Genomic DNA, 24,465 nt, shown 5'->3' with positions numbered 1-24,465 from the left:
GATTCCTTGAGAAAATGACATGTGAGGGTTTACAGTTTCTCTCTGACATTTACAAATTATGCGGTAAAATGCATGGGTGGTTATGAAACAGAAACCGGCTTCATAAAATGCAAACCAAATACATAGTCATTTCCTAAAATTGTTGTGAAATAACAATGAAGACTTGAGCTTGAAAAATTCATTCTGATCTTGAAAAATTCTTTCACTCTTGCAGGAACAAGGCTGTGACAGACTTTTGACAAGTAGAGTCTTTCTTTTTCAAAAAGGAAGGTGCCTACATTAACTTCCTCTATAACGGTTTTCACTGGAATCACATCCCTGACGGGGTGACAGTAGATTTTTACACTTCCAGAAACTGCCCCTGGTGTGTTTCGTCATAAAAGTGATATCAAAAATTCATATAAATCAAAGGCATTAACATTGACAAATCCACAATTTTTAACAACGATTAAATGATTTTCACCTGTTGTCTTGCTGGGAATGTACATACTACTTGTATGCTGCAGTGATGAAACACAGACCCTGGTGGGAGGTGGAGACAGAATTAGAGCTGAGAAAGCCCCTAAACCTCAACCAACCTGCATTTTAAAGGTCGCGTCAGCATAGGTTTGGTGTCATGTTATTTTGTGTATCAAAACAACTGAGTAAAAGATATTTACAGACTGAGACAACAGAGCAAGTGTGAGGAAGTAGGTTTCTCATCTCATTGTTTCACTGTATCTGCTGTCTCAGATGCCTCAGTCACTTGTTTGTAGCTTTTGAACATGAATGCCATTCAAAAGATCTGCTCCATTTTCGAAGTTCTTTTGTTTTTACTTCAGCAGGGTAAGTACTTTAAGAAATAACTTTGTTTTAAAGAATAAAATGTAATTTTATTCTGTTAAATAGTAGCACATGTACTATTATGTAACCAATGAATCTAATGTCACTGAAAAGAAATAGGTCTGCATGTTTTGTTGCGTTTAAAATTGAAGTCAAGTAATAAGTAATTTATTGTATTTTTTCAGTCATTTTCATCATGCATGTGTATCAGTTTCGTCAATGCAAAAAGGAAGCTCAGCTCAGGAAACCTCAAGCCTTATCTTCAGAGAATGCGGCCAGTTCTAATAGAGTGTCATACATTTTCTGTTGCATGACAAGTAGCCGAAATTCTGTTGTTTAAAAAATAATATGACCCCAACAGTTTCATTTCTCAGTTGGGGGTCATTATTTATTTACACATTAGTTGTGAATTTTACTATAAAAAAGAATAAGACGATAAAACACATTTAAAAAAGGAAAATAATATTTACATTTACCTCATTTACAAATGAAGGAGAACATTTATCATTTTTTCTAAGAGCCAACCAAGCCATTCCTGCAAGCAAGCCTGCACTGGCACTTTACGGGCACACTTAGGGCTAGCCTAAGGGCCCCCAGCAGGGCCCCTGAGAATTTGCACTTTTGCACCCACTATTAATGTTGAAAGAATGTTGAAATTTCAACAAATCATCATTATTGTGATCAGTGTTTGCTTTAGTTTAGCTCTTGACTCTTGAGTTTTAACATTAAGTTTTTAAGATTTAATGCGAGAAGAGCTTATTGCAATGTAAGTCAAATACTTTTGATTGTGTTGTGCTATTATTGTGGGGGACATTGTGTGGCATCGCAGTGTGAGTTAAAAGCAGTGTTATGGATGTAGAATTATTAGAAGTTAACTAAATACATTTAAAACGCTTCAATTTTAGATCAATTATACATGAAGAATCAGTGTACGAATCTCAACAATGGTGACAATCAACAAAATTTTGTTTGTATGATGAGTGATGATGTCTAAGTGTGTCAGTGAGGTTTTCTGTTTACTTTGTTACAGCGCTTTTACAAACTTTTTAACAAAATTTTCACCAGCTCAGATAGCTTAACCTCGACTTTAATTAAAGCAGATTGTTTATTTATTTATTTAAAGTTAATATTACATAAACAAACACAAATTGTCATGTGTCAAACATTTCTTTCATTAGGCTTTCTCAATATATAAGTGTTTTATTAAACATCACAACAAGCACTGACAGAAAATTAACTTAATTAGAATCAAGAGCTCAACTAAAGCAAACACTGATCACAGTAATGGTGGATTGTTGAAATTTCAAAATTTATTCAAAGGGATGTTTACAAGTAGAACTAAAGTGAAATTAAGCCAGGGGGAAATGAACAACATAAAAGAAATAAATATAGAATAGTTGTTTATAGTTGTATGTAACTGAGATCACACACTGAAAAAAAATTACGCTGAAGTTACTTAAAAATATAGTGCATCATTTTTGCGACCAATTTTTTAAGCCAGTTCTACATGAAATTTTAAGCAGCATTACCTTAAATTCTTTAGTAGGCATTGTTTAAATTTTTGAGTAACCCTAACCCTATTCCCAGCAAGGGATTTTGCTTAATTTTTTCGGTTGGTGTGACTCACAATTTTAAGTTGTTTTTACTAACACATTTTTGTTATTTCTACCAAAAAAGTCTAGTTTACCCTCATGATCAAATGTAAGCTCATTTAGATGAATAATTTTATGTTCTTAACACCTAAAATACAGAAATAATGGACAGCTGTGAAATGTTAAAAGCTTTATTTTTTCACTGAATAATTTAAACATGAAACATACAGCAGTTCAGAAATGTAAATTTCATTGTACAACAAAAACAAATAAACGATACTAAACAACAGGCATTCTGACAACATTATAACAACAGTAACCATCAACATGGCTAAGGCTAGTGGTTTTTAATATTTCTGGTGTTGTATGCATGAGTGTGTATGTGCATTTGATAACCGTGTAGAGTTATGTTATTTATATAAAGTTTGTGTGTGGTCTTGTATGCTTGCATGTTATGTGTGGTGTTGAGCTGAATATGGAGATCTGGAGTATCTGGAGATCCCCCCTCTGGTGATTACTGTGTGCTCTGCAAGGTTGATTAACTTCACCATTATTGTCCTGAAACAAAACAATAAGATATTAATGTATAATATAAATTTAGAATAGTATAAAATATATACTTATACATACTGATAATTAAAAGAATGTAAAGAATCGATATAAACTGTTATGTTGCACAGGTCTGCTGCATCATGTGGATTCTGCATAAGTTTTTACCTAGTTCTGTATAAGTTCCTCACTATGAAAATTAGGTCTCCCTATATTTTTTTAACATTCATTCAGGAAGTGGCTTTACTAAAATATAAAACAAAGATATTAAAGTCACATAATGGAACTTTACCAGAACTTCACAACATTGCCATAGTGTAATGTCACACTAACAAAGTTGATTGTACTTAACACTACTGTGTTTTGTTCACTTACACTGCTCAGTATAAAAATATGCGTTTATGACACACACAAACAATTATATAAGTACTACAATAAAAGAAAAATTAATCACTAGCCTTAGCCGACACAATTCTCCTCTATGGTGTCTGCAAAGTGACAGTGTGCGGTTTTAAGGAGGTTTCTAACCAACACGATGCATAGAGATTTGAGCCCGCTGCAGCCTCCGCCTCGCACTTCTAGCTCACGGTAAACGGTCACACCCTGTCCGCGCCTCAAGATGCCACATGACAAAAGATAACAGAAACCATTAACAACAAGGCGTTTGTCGCGATGCATCGCAACGCTCGCACGCGGTATAGATAAACAGATGAAAGGTTTGAAATAAAGCAATGACGGCTTCGCGCTCTTTTTAACTCACTTAAAAACGTTGTCTGTTAATGTGGCGCGTTGTGTCAAATTGAAACTTTAAGCTCAAGGAGCTGGATGGCGAATATAACTATCAACGTGTTTTCAATGCCTTCATAAAAGTAGGCAATCGTGATTGTTTACCATAAATCTAATTTAAGCAACGTAAATAAAATTTCTTCTCACAAAAGTTGAAGCGCGCTGTGCACGCACGTTTCTGTACATTTGGAGCTTATTTAAAACACCAAGAAACGTGCACCACCACAATTAAACTTATTTCAAAAGAAAACACTAAGAAACATGTATCTTCACACTATTGGTGGGATTTATTTTATGAAACATTTTAGTATAAAACAAGTTAAGTTTACTCACCTTTATCGTCTGAGGAGATGATTTTCAGAAAATGGCCGCTGCTGTGTCACATGATCTAACCGAATCTTAAAATGTTTAGTCAAATTGACTAATAACCAGATTCATGCGACTTTACTAAAAATTACTTGCTGTGTTTACTCATTATTTTAAGCAAACTGCAATCTCAATAAATTTAGTAACATTTATAGCAAGAAATTAAGTAATGTGCAAAATTTTTTTTTTGAGGAAAATCAGCCTATTTAATTGAGCCATATTTACTAGGGCCACGAATCATTTTTTACAGTGTAGAAAAATTGACAGTTAGGGGTTTAGTCAGGTGAATGCTGAACAGGTGTATTTTCAGTTGTGAAGGTTGTAATAGATTCAGCAGCTTGAGTGGATGCTCATTCCACCTCAGAGGAACAGAATACATAAAGGTTTTTGTGAATTATATTGTGTCTTGTGGAGGCTGTTAGTCCAGGTGCTATCTGAAATCAAATTATTTGACAGTATTGATGGTTGGAGATATATGGCAGATTTTCTTTTCACATAAATTCTAGTGAAAAGGGGTTCTAATCTTGTAGTAAAAAAATGCTTCTCATAAGAACATTTGAGTCAATGGTTCTGTGGGGAACTAAAAATTGTTCTTCGCTGCGCAGAATCCTTTAGCACCTTTTTCTTAAAGATCGTGTATCACAGGCAGTTTCTGCCAATCTCATATTAATCTTGAGTGCCTATACAGTAGTATTGCATACGTTATACCTTCAAAGAGTATTTAGTTTGATCAAATTTATAAAAGAGAGATACAGCTGTACGATTTTTCCAGAAAAACATGAGCTGCTACAGGTGGGACTAGTGGGGAGAGTGGGATGGAACTACAGCACGAGCAAGCAACACATCATCACATCATCCCTTCGTGTTTTGTACATTATGCACGTACATGCCGATTGCCAACAAAACACAGACGTATGACTTAGTTTGACTTACCGCGTGCAGTTCATGTCCGGCATCTTTTAGCGCTGGGACCGTGCCATCTATCAGTTTCAAACGATCTCCAAATCCAGCGTTATATCCACCGTTTATACAACCAGTGCCGATCCTACACGTCTGGGGGCCCTATGCAAACCTTTGAGAGGGGCCCTTGTCATAATAGTTCAAATTAGATGAGCATACTGTAAACTATAAGATATAAAATGATAAATCAATTAACACACTTAAACAAATTAAAACTGAAAGACAAAAACCCTTAAACTGACAGTAAGAACAATTAAGTATAAATTAAATTCACATTTTGATTCACATGTAAATCCTTTACCTAAAGTAACACATGGCTCTGGAACCATCTAGCTTTTTACTAATCAAATGAGTGATTAACAAAAATAAAACATAAAATATAGTTTACTCAAGAAAGCTAAGCATTCGAAAACAAAACATATCAATTATTCTCTAAATGTGATGACGCAAAAATTACATATTATCATGGGCAAAAGAAATACAGTGGTGTGCATTATAGCGGAGACTCACATGAACACTGTACAGCTGGTTTTGTGACTAAGTCATTCCCTGTAAATGCTATTGAAGTTAGAATATGAATGTGTGTGTAACTATGGAGACGGTCCCTAAATTCACAACTATCTGTTTTGTAAATATGTACTTGCATAAGTTGACAAAACTAAATAAGACTTTAAAATAGTACAAAAACACATGCCTTCTAGTTCTTGTTCTTTTGCTTCAAGTTGTTGCCGTTTTTTCCGCTACATACGGATAGCTTCGTTTTGAAACCATATGTAAGATGCATCATCACATTATGCGCACGTTGTAACGCAACGTAAGGGTGCCTTGTGCAACGAGAGAAGAAAAGTTAACGTTGCCAGGGAAAATAATGAACAAGAAACAAGGCTGATTTACTTTCCACGGGTTTAATAAGTTCTCACGTCGTCAACTCTTCAGCATACATGCGAAAAGAATGTATGCGAAAAGAATACATGCGAAAAGAAAAAGTACTGAAGTCGGCAGAGCGGTTCTCTCGTCTTTCCAAACTGTTCCATCCAGTACATGCCGCCATGCGCATGCGCAGTTTCCTCTCTACCGTAACTGCTCTAAGTGGCCGTTACAATGTCATCACCTGCGCGCACTGCATGATGCTCGAGTATGTCACAGTAATTAAATAAATTAAGTATTAAAAAGGAAATTTCCAAATGATTCCTGTAAAGTTTGTAACAGAACACTCCGAAGGCAGAAAGTTGAATCCGCGTCTTGTTTACATTATAGTCTTTTGGATTCGGTACTCAAGGAGACCCCCTGGTGGTGCAGGGGTCCTACGTAACTTGCGTAGTTTGCCTATAGGAAGAATCGGCTCTGTATATAACATCCATCACTGAAATGCTGTGAACAAACAGACACACCTAAACTTCACTATGGCAAGAGTAACGAGCTGCAGCGCAGATAACCTTGATGGTAAGCAGGTCTCACTCGTCGTTTGGCTCGTCTCTTTTGCCTTCGCCTTGCCGTGCTTTTGGCCAATAAAATGAATAGGATCCCTGTGATGACACAGGGATCCAGAATTAGAAAAAACTTTCTGAAACAAGTTGGAGTGCTGGGGAGTGTATAAAGATATAATGAACCCTTATGTTTTTATTTTGTTAGAATGAGCTATTTCTATTTACATACACCACGGGTCCCCTTGCATGGAATTCACCATGTTTTGTCAGCCTCTGTAGTGCTTCGAAGGGGAGGGGTGGAGTGAACCGTTGGTTGCAATTCACAACCGCTAGATGGCGCTAGATTTTACTGACTGGTCCTTTAAGAGTTCAGCAACATCACAAACCTCTGCCGATTCATGTCAAATCAATCACATATATTATCATACTTCTACAGAATTTAACCGTTCCCAAAAGTGAATGTATGGTCAATCATTTAAATAGGTAATTTCACACTAAAGACAGTTGAGAGAAAACTTACAGAAGGTGAAAACATTCACTCATGCTTAAGGAACAACATGTGCATTAAAGCCAGATGGATTTAAACCTTTCGACAAGATTGGTGTAAACTGGTATTTTGTTTAAAAAATATATTGATTATTTAATTAGTAAAACCCCAAAGAAGCTACAAAATATATTTACATGTTTCTGAGAAGACAGAATATTAATATTGCCCTCTTAAACATCAGTGAATGTTTGCACCTTTTGTATTACCATTTGTCTCAGTTCTCTTCAGTGCAAAACAAGGATTTCAATGTACACTATCAAATTCCTCTCAAATTTGTAAATGTCCACTTTTAGAAGAGGTCAAATGCAAACATAAAAAGTTACTTTTTGCGTGGAATTACAAGGTTCTACTGTATCTTCACTGCAAACATGATTTGGGGGTGGTTTCCAGGACAGGGTTTAAGACTAGTCCCAGCCTAACTCAAACGTTAGAGGTGTCTTGATCGAAAACAGCTTGCACTGACATTTCTTAAAATATATTAGTGTGATTGTTTTGTCTCAAGATGCAGACCAGTAATGTTTTTTGTGAAGTATGTTTTTTAAAACGACGTAAATTTAACCAAGGCCTAGTTCTGGTTTAAGATAACCACTGTCCGGGAAACCGGCCCTTGAGGTTTTAGCGCCCTCAGCTCAACTTCCTGAGTTAGCTCAACTCATCAATTTATTTAGAGTAGTTCAGGCAACCTAGATTTCTTAGTTGTTTGAGTGAACCCTGTTTTGTGGGCAAATTACACTGTTTAATCCTTTGAATTAACTCAATATTCCAACTAAAATACACAAAAAAGGAAAAAAAAAAAAAAAAGTTAACCAGGCCAAAAACCCTTCAACTCTTGCGCTTCAATATTTTAAGAATTTATGCTTGGTTTAAAATATAAAATCAGATGGATAGTTGTTAATAAAATGTCATGGAGGTTTTGTTTTTATTATTGATGTTGTTTTGTAGTAAAAAAACAACAACCGACAGTTCTCTGTAAAGTCACCGTTCAGTTGATTTGTGTTTGCTTTGGTAAATCTGGATCCTGTTTGTTGCTCTTCGTTTACCTCCAAACACAAACATTTGCATGACTGAATGCAGTTTTCACAGCTGACCAATGACAAGCGAGTAGCGAGACCTGTCGTTTCCATAACAACATGCCAGAAAGGTGATTGTTCGAGCAATAAAATGGCAGCTGAAACATCGGTTGAAGTATAGTTTTGAATAAATTAAAGTTTAGTTTTTACTTTCAATAATTTTTGATTGCATTTATAGCGAGTAATTAGTATTGTAGTTTTTATGTTTGGTTATGGCAAAGACGCTCTCTGTTTATAATTCAATAGAATTCCGTTACGCTGCCTATGAAGCCTGTCTGAATTGGTTTCTCTGAGCTGTCATTGTGCACAAATGCTGCCTCCGAAAGTCATTGCTGGCTGCTATTTGTAACCACAACGCGGCAAGCTTTTTTTTTTTACTAAAAAAGCGCCATTGTCAACTTTTTCTTGTCAAAAAAGAAGAATAAAGTGAACATAGCCAAAGAGTTTTGATGAGGTTTGAGAGCTTTCTGACTCCCGCTCAAAAGCAGCAACATAACTGACATTCAAAGCGCAGAATGTAAGTTATGTTGCTATCTATAAGGGAGTCAGAAAGCTCCAGAGCCTCGTCAAAACAATCTTAATTTGCATTCCATAGATGAACGGATGTCCCAGGGTTGTCGAATAACTTGAGGGTAATTCATTGCAGAATTTTCATTTTTCTGCAGAGTTTCACTTTAAAGGAATTTTTTGGCGACAAAAAACATGGTGTAATGTTGCTTTGAAATGCAATATCCCTTTAAGTATGGTATATGAGCGTCAAATTCATACTTAAAGGGATATTAGTCTTTGTTGTCCTTTGTGTGTTGACTATAAACCTTATTTTAGGAATTTCACCATTCAACATGAATGTGTCAGAGAATATTCTTAAATAAGGAAATCTATTCAGTGATTGGTCTTCTATGCCAATGTTGTCATCCAAAATCCCGTTTGCGGCACAGCAAAGTGTTGTAAATTATCTCTAAGCCTGACACTTAAGATTTAGTCCTACACTTCACTTAAAGTACGACTGAGCTGCTTAATAACTAACTTAAGCGCAGCTTTGAGCCAAGAATTTTTTTACTCTTAAGTCAATTCTTAGCGGTGTTCTTGTGAGTATTTCTCAGAAGCTTGATAAATACGGGCCCTGGACTTTATTCCACCGAAATTTAAAAGTAGAATAACTTACTGTCCTAGAGAAAAGTATGATTGAAATAACGTGGTACTGTTTTTTGTCATTTATTTTTGTAGTTAAGACATGAAGATAAACATCGCGTGAAGATAAAAATCACATAATGTAAATAAGTTATCACATAATGTAAATAAAAAAAACTCAGTTAAGACAAAAATGTCAGATACCTTAAAAATTCTAAGGTGATGATATTTCAAACATAGATGCCAATAGCTGGCTCTATCTCTGCAATCAGCTGCTAGACAAGTTTGGAACCTGGCTTTTGGTTCTTGCTCTGTGGTAGAATCGCTACCACATACATTTTTTGTGGTTAGTTCTTGTGTCGCAGAGATGCAGGCAAATGCTGTGAGCATTATCTACTGTACATGCAGCTCTTTTTAACGAAACTAAACAACAAAGATCCAGGTACAGTATATTCCAAAACATTGAAGATTGTCAAAACACAGCAAAAAAAAAGAATAAAAAAAATCAAAGACAAGAACAAACAAAGTGAACTAAACAAACAGTGCTATATACGTATATACGTAATAACAAATTGACTAAATGATGAGCAGATTAACATAATAATCATAGGAACAGGGCAGTTTTTTAATCTTCTCTTATGTGTAGAAACCTATTAACATTTTGCAGATTCGGCAAGGCGTGTGTAAACGTATGACAGCTGTATGGGTATGGAGTGTTCTCAAGGCACACCAGATTCACAAACCACTGCTAAAGCAGAATGATTCTCCCATTTATTTTTTTACTTGATATACCGTATTGTATAGACAATCAATTCTATTTTATACCATACTAGAACTTATTGTATTACTTTATATACAGTAACATGTCCTGATGTCTCAATGCATGCTAGAGAATGTAACGTTAATATATTTACTGGCTAGTGTATACGATATGAAAGTGTTTCATTTTGCCAGAGATTTGGTTTATTTCACTCACCCTCGTGTTTTGACAAATATACTGATTGCTGTTTTCCATGCAATTATAATGATATAGGGGCTGTAGTTTTAAAGCTCACAAAAGGATTCAAAAACATCAGTAAAGTTCCTACAACAAATACTGTAGTTTATAAATTTTCATCAACGTCTTGACTTAATGTAAGCTAGTGTTCTTTATTGTGTTCATGTGTTTACCTAAGATGTAATGCAAAAGTATAATTATATCAAAATGTTAGTTTAAGGATCTAGGAATCCATAAAAATGATTATTACATTTAGATGAACATTTAACATGTAAAACCATTAGTAAAGAAAGCACACCTTATTTAGTTATGATATATTTATATAATATAAACTATTTATTCTTTATTGTAGAGTCATGTGCTGAAAAAAAGCCAGAGATTGTACATAAAGCTGTTGGGAGTTCACTGCATCTAATTACGGATCATCCAAAAGAAAATCTTACTCAAGTTGAATGGAAATTCTGTCAGAAAACCTTTGCTGAGTATGATAGATCCATTTTCAGCCTACTTATACCCGACTTATTTGATGGAAGGTTACACACTAATGAGAGTGATGTAAGTGTTACAGTTAAAAACCTTCAGCTCAGCGATTCTGGAAACTTCCAGATTGTTCAAGAAGGAAATAGAATACAATATGGCACAAAAGAAATTCAGCTACATGTGCATGGTAAGAGTAATACTTTTAATGGCATTACAACAATAATCAGAAAATACTAAATCAATGCACATACATTCGGAAGTTAAAAAGAAATAAAACAAGGTTATATTATAAAAATAATTATGTTTACATTAATAGTCAAATCATAGTGGCTTAATTTGTTTTCTGTTGGATTTTCTTCTAACAGATCCTATCGGAGATGTAAATATTCAGAACAACGTAAGTTGGCTGCAGTCAAAAAACATTTGTACATTTCATCTTCATTGTCTGGTGTTGGGCTCTGTGAATGCCTCCTTTAACTGGAGTGGCTATCAGGTGGGAAATGGACCACACCTGTCTTTCAATCTCACGGCAGAAGCGAGAGCCACATTAAACTGCACAGCCAACAACAGTGTCAGCGTCAAATATATGACTCAAACTGTGATGTGCAAAAAGGAAAATGGATCAAATGTGACATCAGGTGGGTTTGCTGCGCAGGGACCGGATTCACAAAACATTTTTAGGAAGAAAATTCTTCCCAATCTTTGGGAAAAATTAAGAGGAATCCAAATTCTCGAACCAAAAGCTATTGTAAATATAATTTTAAGAGTAAGCCTCACAGTTTTCTTAAATCTCAAAAGGTAAGACGTTTTTTACATTTATTTGGTTGTTTTACACGTATTGTATTGAGCCAGAATCGTAATTTTTATATTGATGTAATAGTGATGAGGTCTAGCTCCGTTACTTTAGTTTTCATTATTAAAAACAGAGTGCTTTTTACATTTATTCTGGGACAAAGCGACTCAAAACGAAGAGGGTCACAAATATTATGCCGTAGTAACACACAAAAAGTATTATGATAAATATAATACACATCACACGCTAATATATAGACATAAGAATTTGAGGCACAAATAAATATAGTTTCTTGTATAGATGAATATATACAGTTACCACACAAGCAAGTGAGTGTAATCATTAACAGCATGTGTCATTTATTCTTACAAATAATATTTGAAAATATTTGAGAACTTCTTAAGAATTTTTTAAGAATCACATTTAGGAACATTCTTACGAATTTCCTATAATTTATCTTAAGAACAATCTTTTATTTTGTATTAAGAACAGTTTTGTGAATCCGGCACCATGTTTGTTATTGCATAGAGATCTTCAACTAAATAAACATTGTATCATTCTAATTAATACAATGTACTAGCTTTAGACAATCAGTATTATTAATTAGCTGTAGTACAGGTAATTACTAGCTTTAGATCATTGAAACAAAATGTTGTGACAGTGTTTAGAGGATGTGATATTGGTAATGATTATAATCTGGTGTAATTAAACATTGCAGGTATTCCTCAGGACTTGTTGCTCATTGCAGGAGGGGCTGGAATTGTTGGTATTGCTATGATTATTGGAATTATAGGAGCTTGCTACAAGTGGAGAAATCTGAAAGGTGTGTTGGGAAAGTGTTAATGTTCTGCTGCCAAAAAATGCTGTGCAACTTTTTATTCTTTCTGACCTATATCATAGAAAACAGTCTGATGTTTTACACAGATTTACCATAAAATTTCACTCACCCTCATGTCATTCCATGATCTATTTTTTATTTTAAAAGATGTTTTTACTGATTGTTCTTTTCCATGTCATTATAGGACTTTAAATAGAATCCAAAAGCATTATTAAAGTTGTCCAAACATTCCAAGCCATCCTAAAGTGATAGTTCACCCAAAAATGAAGCACAAAAAATATATTTTTTAAATGTAGGTAACCAAACATGTCTCAGTGGTTTTATGTACATACAAAAGAAGTCAATGGCCTCCGTTGTTTGGTTATATTTACATTTAGTCATTTATCAGACGCTTTTTTCCAAAATGACTTACAAATAAGGTAAACAATAGAAGCAATTAGAACAACACTACACTGTAAAAATTGAACAGTTGGATCAACTTAAAAAAATGAGTACAAATGGTAAAACCTAAATTTTTTTTAGGTTTCCCAGTTTTTTTTACCTGGGAAATTTAAATTGGTCCAACTTAACATTTTTAGGTTTTACCATTTGTACTCATTTTTTTAAGTTGATCCAACTGTTCAATTTTTACAGTGTAGGACAACAATGCAATAAAGTGCAATAAAACTGGTCTCAGTTAGCCTACCACAGTATACAAAGCTAAGTACTTTTTTTGAAGGATAAAAGAAGTAGAAAAAGAAAAAGTCTGTATTAATTGGTTAATTGGTTCCGTGTTGACGGAAGAAATCTGTTTTTAGCAGATTCTTAAAAAATGCTACAGAATTTGCTGATCTTGTAGCAACAGGCAGATGTCACAGAACAGACAGGCAAGGTAGAGATGGACAGATGGAGGAGGTCTGGGTGGAGGGAGTGGAGCAGGCGAGGAGCAGGGAACTGGAGCAGTGTGATAAGGGAGACACCAAGGTGGAGATGAAGGAGGGAGGAGCCAAGGCAGATCACTGACAGGACTTCTGGGTGGAGACCAAGGTGGAGGAGGAGGGACGAGCGAGCCCGGTGGAGCATCAGGGATGACGGACCACGGTGAATCCGAGCCAAGGCGTTCCAAAGGGCTGATGGGGCGAGATGGAGTCAAGGGCTTGGAGGACAGAGGCACAGATAGGAGGTCCGCCCTGCACAGCCGAGCTGGTGGAGAAGAAGCCTGAGGCAGAGCCAAAGAGCTGGAGTTTCAGTGCAGACGGGGCGGAGCCGAGGAGCTGCGAGCCAACAGCAAAGGCGGTGGATCCCATGGAGTAGGCTGATCCAGGACGCTGGACAGGGCCGGTAGGAGCACAGAAAACATGGAGCTGGCCGGACTCAGCAATGACGCAGGAGCCACGGAGAAAGGTGTGTTAGGAAAGTGTCAATGTGGGGACCAGCGGGCCCAGCGGCGACACAGGAGCAATGGAGCTGGGTGGGACCAGCAAGAACTCAGGATTGGACATCAAGGGAGTGCTAAATGACAAGTGTGTGTCATCCACATACAGTAGCAGTGATAGGACAAGCCATGTTTCCCAATGACAGAACCTAGGGATGTCATGTATATGGAAAAGAGCAGGGGTCCAAGCACAAAGCCCTGAGGTCAAATTAAAAGGGGCAAAAAGATGGCGCCGAGTATGGCTGCTGCGTCGTGAGCTCCGAACCAACTTTGTCATTTTTTGTTTGTTTTGTCGACCTTTCTTATGCTATTTATATTGGATACTGTTTGCCTTATTGTCTACAACAGACAAACACTTTTGAATATTGGTTCTGAAGTGGCACATCGAAAACCGGACTTTAAACACTTCAACGCTGACCCGCTGTTTACAAACATGCAAGCGGAGCCCCTTTGTCTGGATAGCCCGGCCGCAGAAACGCAGACGGAAAAGGGGAAGGAGAGCCGGCATTCTCATCAGACTCAGTCACCGAGTAAACCGACCCCCGCTACCCAGTATTTTACTGGAAACGTTTAGTCTCTGGATAACAAACTTTGCGAACTGAGTGTACGGATCACTTTTCACCGAGAGACTGCTGCATTATCTGCCTTACTAAAGCCTGGCTAACTGCAGGAATTCCAGATATGGCCATCGAACTCGCGGGGTTCTCCGTGCATCGAGCGGACCGAGCGAAAGACCTATCGGGGAAAAGTAGAGGAGGTGGTGTATGTTTTATGATCAACAAATCATGGTGCGATCAAAGGAACGTACATGCTATCAATCTTTCTGCTCCCCTGATCTGGAATTTTTCATGCTTTTGTGTCGACCATTCTGGCTACCGAGGGAATTTACAGCGGTCATTATCACAGCTGTGTATATCCCCCCACAAGCCGACACAGACCGGGCTCTCCAAGAACTGTAAGGGAGTATAAGCAACCAGGAAATCACTCACCCAGAAGCCGCGTTCATTGTTACTGGAAACTTTAACAAAGCCAACCTCAAATCTGTAGCACCGAAATACCACCAGCATATCAGTGTCAACACACGAGGGGAACAAGTGCTGGACCATTGCTACTCTCCCTTCCATGAGGGCTACAAATCCCTCCCCCGCCCTTCATTTTGCAAATCAGACCACTCTTCCGTCCTTCTCCTGCCGGCTTACAGGCAGAAACTAAAGCAGGAAGCGCCCGCACTTAAGACGATCCAGTGCTGGTCGGACCAATCAGACTCTATCCTTCAAGACTGTTTTGATCACGCGGACTGGGAGATGTTTCGGTCAGCCTTTGATGACGACATCGAGGCTTACGCTAACAGTGTCATATGTTGCAACAGGAAGTGCATAGAGGATGTTGTGCCGACCAAAACCATTTGGATTTTCCCAAACCAGAAACCATGGTTAAACGGCGATGTTCGCGCAACACTTGCACGGACCTCTGCTTTCAATTCAGGAAACGCGGATGAGTATAAGCAAGCCAGCTATGCCCTCCGCAAAACTATCAAAGCAGCAAAACGTCATTACAGGAACAAGATGGAGGATAAGTTTAACACCACTGATTCTAGAAGTATGTGGCAAGGACTGAACATCATCACAGGCTTACAAGGGAATAAAAACTCTGCCGTGAACACCACTGCTTCACTCCTGGACGAGCTAAACACCTTTTATGCTCGTTTCCAGGAAAATAACACCGCCAGTGTAGTGAGAACCCCCACGATCGAGGCGACAGAGGTTACGTCACTCACAGTCTCTGTAGCGGATGTAACCCTATCCTCCCGACGGGTGAATATCCGCAAAGCCGCGGGCCCAGATGGCATCCCGGGTCGCGTCATAAGAGCGTGTGCATACCAACTAGTCGGAGTCTTCACAGACATTTTCAACCTCTCCCTTTCTCTGTCCATCGTACCCACATGCTTCAAAACCTCCACTATTGCTCCTGTACCAAAGCTACCCAAAATTACTTGCTTAAATGACTGGCATCCGGTTGCTCTGACACCCATCATCAGCAATTTTTTGAGAGGCTAATTAAAGATTTCATCTGCTCTGTTCTGCCTCCCTCACTGGACCCACTACAGTTTGCATACCTCAACAACCGCTCCACTAATGATGCGATTGCACATACACTACACATTGCTCTCTCCCACTTGGAAAAAAGGAACACATATGTGAGAATGCTGTTTATAGACTACAGCTCAGCATTCAACACCATTGTGCCCTCCAAGCTAGATGTGAAACTCCGGGCGCTGGCCTTAAACAGCTTGCTGTGCAACTGGATCCTGGACTTCCTGTCTAGCAGACGCCAGGTAGTCAGAATTGGCAACAATACCTCCTCATCACTGACCCTAAACACTGGAGCGCCACAAGGATGTGTTCTCAGCCCACTCCTGTACACCCTGTACACACACGACTGCGTGGCAACACGCAGCTCCAACGCCATCATAAAGTTTGCAGACGACATGACGGTGGTAGGTCTGATCACTGACGCTGATGAAACAGCCTACAGAGAAGAGGTGCACACTCTGTCACATTGGTGTGAAGAACACAACATTTCTCTCAACGTCAGTAAGACCAAGGAGCTGGTGGTGGACTTTAGGAGGAAAGACAGAGAACACAGTCCTATCACCATCAACGGAGCTCCAGTGGAGAGAGTCAACAGTTTCAAGTTCCTTGGTGTCAATATCACAGAGGAGCTCACATGGACCACTCACACCGAAGCCGTATTGAAGAAGGCTCACCAATGTTTCTTCTTCCTGAGACGGCTGAGGAAGTTTGGCCTGAATCATCACATCCTCACTCGATTCTACACCGGCACAATAGAGAGTATCCTAACTGGCTGCATCACTGCCTGGTATGGTAACAGCACCACTCTCAATTGGAAAGCCCTGCAGAGAGTGGTACGAACTGCCAGGCACACCGTCGGAGGTGAGCTTCCCTCCCTCCAGGAAATTTACACCAGACAGTGTTTGAAAAAAGCAAGGAGGATTACTAGAGACACTTCCATCAGGAAAGAGATACCGCAGCATCAGAACCCGCACCAGCAGACTGCGTGACAGCTTCTTTCCCCAAGCAGTCAGACTCTTAAACTCTTGACACCCACAATCTACTCATTAGCACTTCACTTTATCACCCACTAGTATGCAAAACTTTATACACTGTCTTACTGTAATACCACAATACGTACCAATCACTGTACACTACGCACATTGTGTGTACATTTGCTGCTGTGTAGGTATATGTAAATTATGTGTGATTATCATGTATACACTACGCACATTATGTACATTTGGAAGGGAAAACACTGGAATCAGGAAACACTGATCACCATGATGGTGACTTTTCGTAGATAAGGAAATTTAAGTTGGACCTACTTAATTTTTCTAAGTGTTACCAATTGAAGTAATTCTTTAAGTTGATCCAACTGATCATTTTTTACAGTTTTGTCAGCTGTGAAATTTAAATTGAACCAACTTTACATTTTTAGGTTTTACCATTTTGGAATTTTTTTTTTTTAAGTTGATCCAAGTCATAATTTTTTACAGTTTTTTTACCTGGGAAATTTAAATTGGTCCATCTTAACATTTTTAAGTTTTACCATTTGTACTCATTTTTTAAAGTTGAGCCAACTGTTCAATTTTTACAGTGTAGGAGGTTAATGATGGCAGACATTTGGGATGTACTGTTCTTTTAGGATGGTTTAAGGCCTTTTGTCATATGTATTTTTTTATTCTTTTGGGAATAGGGCAGAGTGAGGCTGGAATTACAGTGTATGAAGATGTAAATCCTGAGTCTGTTATAAAGGTGAAACACTTGCATTTCATCCCATTTTTTCCCCAGACATGAAAATATGCAAATGTGTCAAGTAAACCCTTGAAATAAATATTCTACATATTTAACATAAAGATACAAGGATTTTTTGCTAACTAGATCTCGCTATATTACAGAAGCGGTCAGAGAGTACGAATAATGGAATGTCTATTTATGAAACAGTGGATGACATGAAAGTCACTCCAAACCTGGTGGGTATTCACACATATAAACAACATTATAGCACTCTAATAATGATGATAATAATATAATTAATCACACAATATGCAAATTAATTAATCAAATTAAATAATTTTATCAATATTACTGTAAGTGGCTTTGGAAATCTTATGAAAGATGTAAATGTCATGTAATGCTGATTCCGCATGTAAGAGTATACAAAGGCCAAAGCCCTTTAATAGCAACTTTCCAGTTTGACTCAAGGCAGCTGATGTCACATTTCAACTTAACGTATTTCACCTCTTGGAAAATCTCAGAATATAGTACATACTACTTTTGATTGACCATTAAATGAGAGATTTGCCTTTTACATGGTGTTGAGCTAATTTGGGTAATAAGCAAACCAGCATCACATTTCTGAAACAGTGTGTCAAGTTTACAAGGATCCCCTTGTAGAACGCATTTACTAACAAAAAGTACCCTTATATTATCATATGCTCTTTTGTATACTGACCACAGACAGATTTCTTTTACTTTGGATGTTTCACTCTCTATGAACCTTCAGCTCATACAAACTTCATAACATTTAATTCCTTAGGAAAGAACAACGGACATAAAAAACTGTAAATGCTTTTTTGCTTTTAATTTGTGCTTAGACAAAAATATAAGAAAGCACAAAGCAAAAGTTGCAATCATAATTAAGCTGAAAGGTGTTTCTTGGAATTTGATCTGATGTCACCCACCTGCTTCCCTTACAGCTTCCAGACTCTTCTTACAACATACAGACTCTTTATGACAAAATCAGCTTTGAGCGTCACCCGGCAGTCAAACCCACCACTTCCTCTCCCTACCATGTTGTTCTGTGAGTTATACAGACACAGACTATTTATGCTTCTTTTTACATTCCCATCTCTGGATCAGTTTCATTACGATCTAGTATTATTGCCTTAATATGATTGCTTTTAAATTCTGAATGAACCCTTGCATTAAAGTATCTTAATATGTGCTCAAACATATTATGTGTGCTCGGCTGTGGCGCTGAACTTTGTAACCGTGAAAATTGCAATGCACCACAAAGACACTTCAATCAAAGATGCAACACCCCAAGAGCACTTCAGCAATGACTGAATATTCTAACTGTTATTGTAATTGTAATTGTTTGACTGTTTTATTCTGGAAGCCATTTAATGCAGTTCATTTTTCATCCATCTGTCAACAGTGAAGAAATTTAACATTATGACTTTATGACATTAAACATGTTCTGTATTGAATGTTGGTGTAACGAATGTTTAGTGACATACTCTATGATCTCTCCTTTCTTCTTTTAAATAACGATTAGCATTATTTTACTCACCAATTCTGGTAAATGATACCAAGTAAAAAAAAACTAAAAAAACAGGAGACACAAATTGGTAACTGTAATCCTTTACAGTTACACCAGAAAACAAAATAATCAGATTACCGATACAGATTACAATATTTTAAAACTAAATAAATCACATCTTTTGAAATAATGCAATATTGTTTTGGCCAAAGATGCTAGGTGCCAAACCCCGCCAAACCTCCTCTACCAACGGATTAAGCATAGTGGTTTTTCACACAGTTGTTTGCAGCATTGAGCATTACAACCAGTATTAAGTGCATCAATGAGATTCATTGATTATGACTGGAGTTTTGTAACATCATTTTAATTCATTACAATAGGAGTCTGTTAAAGCCAGCTTTATCAGGATGCAGGAGCGGCCTGGGAAGAAAATTCGGCCCTGGATTATTCTGCCCACATCGGCCCTCTACCAATTCTGTCGACGAGGGGGGGTAGTGAGGGTGTGTTTGATGGCATCGGCCCTCCACCAATTCTGTCGACAGGGGGGTGGGGTTGGTGTTGTATGTAACGCGTGCATTGCGTTACATGCATACGTGTCCGGCTCGCTAATGCCTTCGCGTTGCGTGCATTCGCCTTTATAATATGTCCGCCCCTGGTCACGGCCGTAGGCCGTCGGTGGGACGGCAGTTCTGGATTTTTACAGAATGTCCTACCGGTCAGTCCGCCCCTGTGGGAAAGTAACATTTGCGACAAAGTAACTAAAAAACAGGAGAAATGTCTCAGTGGTTTTGTGTCTATACAATGTTTGGTTACCAAATTTACCTATCTTTGGTGTTCTGCACAAGAATGTAAGTCATACAGGTTTGGAATGACACAAGTATTTTTTGGTAAACTCTCTCTTTAACCCATGTTAAGCGTTTTAGAATGTTCCGCCTCTTCATAAATTGGGAGTTTTATTGTCAGTGTAGCCTATTTCTACAATGAAGGACTCATTCTTGTGTATGTGGACATAGTTTCTTGGTCTTTAAAAACACTCAGATTTTAAAGTCACAAATGAGCTTTAAACACACAATGGCAAACTAATTTGAATACGCAAGTCAGGGGTCAAGAGCTCAACTCAAGGAAACACTGATCACCATGATGGTGACTTTTCGTAGATAAGGAAATTTAAGTTGGACCAACTTAATTTTTCTAAGTGTTACCAATTGAAGTAATGTTTTAAGTTGATCCAACTGATCATTTTTTACACTTTTGTCAGCTGTGAAATTTAAATTGAACCAACTTTACATTTTTAGGTTTTAACATTTTGGAATTTTTTTTTTTAAGTTGATCCAACTCATAATTTTTTACAGTTTTTTACATGGGAAATTTAAATTGGTCCAACTTAACATTTTTAAGTTTTACCATTTGTACTCATTTTAAGTTGATCCAACTGTTCAATTTTTACAGTGTATTAAGATATGTACAGATGATTTAGAGGTTGTGTCATGATCTGCTTCATTTAGTCATGTTTTTCTTGGTCCTGTAGCAGAGTCATGACAAAGCCTTTGGTTATGTGTGGAGAGAAACATATTATTGTCCTTTTGACAATAATATACGTTCTCTCCAGTGTCTCGTCTCTGTTCCCGCCATCTCATTTCCTCGTTATCTTTCCCTGAGTGTTTAATGTCCCACACCTGCCCTGTGTAATTATCCCTCGTTTGTCTTCCCTATATATACCCTCTTGTTTCTTTGTCCTGTGCTCGTGTATTTCGTTCAATGTGTGCGTGCTATATTCAGTTCGTCTTGTCGCTCGTCCTATGTTTCCGGTATTGCCTGGTCCTGTCGTGTTGGTTTTTTCGTCTCAGTAAGTGTTTAGTTTAGTTCAAGTATTTTATTCAGTTTAATGTCAGTTAGTCCTCGTGCTGTACTTGTTTATGGTTTGCTTGTTCCTGTATTTTGCCCCATCGTGGATCTTTGTGTTCTGCTTATTATTTATAATAAATATCTTGTTTTGTTAACCCCGTCACTGCCTGCCTGCGCTTGGGTTCTTCCGTATTCCTTGACAGAACAAAACAAGATATTTATTATAAATAATAAGCAGAACACAAAGACCCACGATGGGGCAAAATACAGGAACAAGCAAACCATAAACAAGTACAGCACGAGGACTAACTGACATTAAACTGAATAAAACACTTGAACTAAACTAAACTAAACACTTACTGAGACGAAAAAACCAACACGACAGGAACAGGCAATACCGGAAACATAGGACGAGCGACAAGACGAACTGAATATAGCACAAGGCATAGCACGCACACATTGAACGAAATACACGAGCACAGGACAAAGAAACAAGAGGGTATATATAGGGAAGACAAACGAGGGATAATTACACGGGGCAGGTGTGGGACATTAAACACTCAGGGAAAGATAACGAGGAAACGAGATGGCGGGAACAGTGACGAGACACTGGAGAGAACGTATATTATTGTCAAAAGGACAATAATATGTTTCTCTCCACACATAACCAAAGGCTTTGCCATGACTCTGCTACAGGACCAAGAAAAACATGACTAAATGAAGCAGAGCCATGACAGGTTGCCCTTGCCAGTCTCAGGGTTTCAATGACTGAGAGCAGTGCCGTCTCTGTGGAATGACCACTCTTGAAACCAGACTGGTTGCTGTCCAGGAGGGTATTTTGTGGGAGATATGAGGAGAGCTGGTCAAATACTCGAGTTTTGGCAATGAAGGTGAGGAGAGATACCGGCCTGTAGCTTTTTAACAGTGCAGGATTCAGTGTGGGTTTTTAACATTCTTACCAACATGGTAACCAACATTCATCATAATATCCTCTTTGTGTTCTGCAGAGGAAAGAAGGTTATACATGTTTGAAATGGCATTAGGGTGAGGAAATGATGACAGAATTTCATCAAGCAATAAAAAAGCCATATAGGTTTGGAACAATAGGAGGTTAATGATGGCAGACATTTGGGATGTACTGTTCTTTTAGGATGGTTTAAGGTCTTTTGTCACATGTATTTTTTTATTCTTTTGGGAATAGGGCAGATTGAGGCTGGAATTACAGTGTATGAAGATGTAAATCCTGAGTCTGTTATAAAGGTGAAACACTTGCATTTCATCCCATTTTTTCCCCAGACATGAAAATATGCAAATGTGTCAAGTAAACCCTTGAAATAAATATTCTACATATTTAACATAAAGATACAAGGATTTTTTTGCTAACGAGATCTCGTTATATTACAGAAGCGGTCAGAGAGTATGAATAATGGAATGTCTATTTATGAAACAGTGGATGACATGAAAGTCACTCCAAACCTGGTGGGTATTCACACATATAAACAACATTATAGCACTCTAATAATGATGATAATAATATAATTAATCACACAATATGCAAATTAATTAATCAAATTAAATAATTTTATCAATATTACTGTAAGTGGCTTTGGAAATCTTATGAAAGATGTAAATGTCATGTAATGCAGATTCCGCATGTAAGAGTATACAAAGGCCAAAGCCCTTTAATAGCAACTTTCCAGTTTGACTCAAGGCAGCTGATGTCACATTTCAACTTAACGTATTTCACCTCTTGGAAAATCTCAGAATATAGTACATACTACTTTTGATTGACCATTAAATGAGAGATTTGCCTTTTACATGGTGTTGAGCTAATTTGGGTAATAAGCAAACCAGCATCACATTTCTGAAAAAGTGTGTCAAGTTTACAAGGATCCCCTTGTAGAACGCATTTACTAACAAAAAGTACCCTTATATTATCATATGCTCTTTTGTATACTGACCACAGACAGATTTCATTTACTTTGGATGTTTCACTCTCTATGAACCTTCAGCTCATACAAACTTCATAACATTTAATTCCTTAGGAAAGAACAAAGGACATAAAAAACTGTAAATGCTTTTTTGCTTTTAATTTGTGCTTAGAAAAAAATATAAGAAAGCACAAAGCAAAAGTTGCAATCATAATTAAGCTGAAAGGTGTTTCTTGGAATTTGATCTGATGTCACCCACCTGCTTCCCTTACAGCTTCCAGACTCTTCTTACAACATACAGACTCTTTATGACAAAATCAGCTTTGAGCGTCACCCGGCAGTCAAACCCACAACTTCCTCTCCCTACCAAGTTGTTCTGTGAGTTACACAGACACAGACTATTTATGCTTCATTTTACATTCCCATCTCTGGATCAGTTTCATTACGATCTATTCATATGTATTATTGCCTTAATATGATTGCTTTTAAATTCTGAATGAACCCTTGCATTAAAGTATCTTAATATGTGCTCAAACATATTATGTGTGCTCGGCTGTGGCGCTGAACTTTGTAACAGTGAAAATTGCAATGCACCACAAAGACACTTCAATCAAAGATGCAACACCCCAAGAGCACTTCAGCAATGACTGAATATTCTAACTGTTATTGTAATTGTAATTGTTTGACTGTTTTATTAAAGAAGCCATTTAATGCAATTCATTTTTCATCCATCTGTCAACAGTGAAGAAATTTAACATTATGACTTTATGACATTAAACATGTTCAGTATTGAATGTTGGTGTAACGAATGTTTAGTGACATACTCTATGATCTCTCCTTTCTTCTTTTAAATAACGATTAGCATTATTTTACTCACCAATTCTGGTAAATGATACCAAGTAAAAAAAAGCTAAAAAAACAGGAGACACAAATTGGTAACTGTAATCCTTTACAGTTACACCAGAAAACAAAATAATCAGATTACCGATACAGATTACAATATTTTAAAACTAAATAAATCACATCTTTTGAAATAATGCAATATTGTTTTGGCCAAAGATGCTAGTGTCGTGATTCTGCCCATCTTGTCATGTCTTTTTTGATCTTGTAGCAGAATCACGGCAGGATCCCTTGTTTTATGTGAGAAACCATGAGATGTTTGTTTTTTACTTCTCATGTGTTTTCTCATGTCTTGTCTGTGGCCCCGCCCCTCTCGTTTCCTGTATTGTCTCCCTGCCGTGTCTTATGTTTCACACCTGCCCTAGCTCGTTATCCCTCGTTTGTCGTGCCTTTATATACCCTCATGTTTCATTGTCTTGTTGCTCGTGCATTGTATATGGTGTCTTTGGTGGCGGGCCTTGTTCGGTGTATCCTGTGATTTCCTGTTTATGCTTGTGGTCCGTTTGGAGTGTCCTGTCAGTCTTAGTAAGTGTTTAGTTTGGTTTATCTAGTGTTGTACATTTTCAGTTTAGTGTTAGTTAGTAGTCGTCCTGTCATTATCTTATTGTATTTTGTGTTTTCCCCCATCGTGGGTTTTTGTTTTGTGTTTCATGTAAATAAAGTTTTGTTTTTGGTTA

General features: G+C 37.5%; 1 protein-coding gene across 2 annotated transcripts; it reads left to right on the top strand.

The window, feature by feature from the left end:
* Positions 1–377: 377 nt before the first annotated feature.
* Positions 378–24,465, top strand: si:cabz01074944.1 (uncharacterized). 2 transcript variants are annotated; one of them, XM_057343489.1, is made up of 11 exons: positions 378–825; positions 10,600–10,914; positions 11,093–11,124; positions 11,221–11,365; positions 12,239–12,343; positions 17,544–17,602; positions 17,746–17,820; positions 18,547–18,650; positions 22,159–22,217; positions 22,362–22,436; positions 23,163–24,465. In XM_057343489.1, the coding sequence occupies exons 1-9, from the start codon at positions 765–767 to the stop codon at positions 22,166–22,168; spliced, it is 906 nt and encodes a 301-aa protein (XP_057199472.1). In that variant the 5' UTR covers positions 378–764; the 3' UTR covers positions 22,169–22,217; positions 22,362–22,436; positions 23,163–24,465. The 2 variants fall into 2 exon arrangements, with proteins under 2 accessions (XP_057199472.1, XP_057199463.1); XM_057343480.1 differs by having other exon boundaries at positions 380–825; positions 11,093–11,365.

Source organism: Triplophysa rosa, linkage group LG1, assembly GCF_024868665.1.
Source record: "Triplophysa rosa linkage group LG1, Trosa_1v2, whole genome shotgun sequence".
Classification (NCBI taxonomy): Eukaryota; Metazoa; Chordata; class Actinopteri; order Cypriniformes; family Nemacheilidae; genus Triplophysa; species Triplophysa rosa.
Note: the sequence above shows the minus strand (reverse complement) of the source record. Positions and strands in the feature narration are given on the sequence as shown.

Coding starts and splice junctions, on each gene's coding strand:
- si:cabz01074944.1 (XM_057343480.1), top strand. CDS start 765: ATGAATGCCATTCAAAAGATCTGCTCCATTTTCGAAGTTCTTTTGTTT. Junction 12,344..17,543: donor CAAGTGGAGAAATCTGAAAG/GTGTGTTGGGAA, acceptor TTTTGGGAATAG/GGCAGAGTGAGGCTGGAATT. Junction 17,821..18,546: donor TGAAAGTCACTCCAAACCTG/GTGGGTATTCAC, acceptor CTTCCCTTACAG/CTTCCAGACTCTTCTTACAA.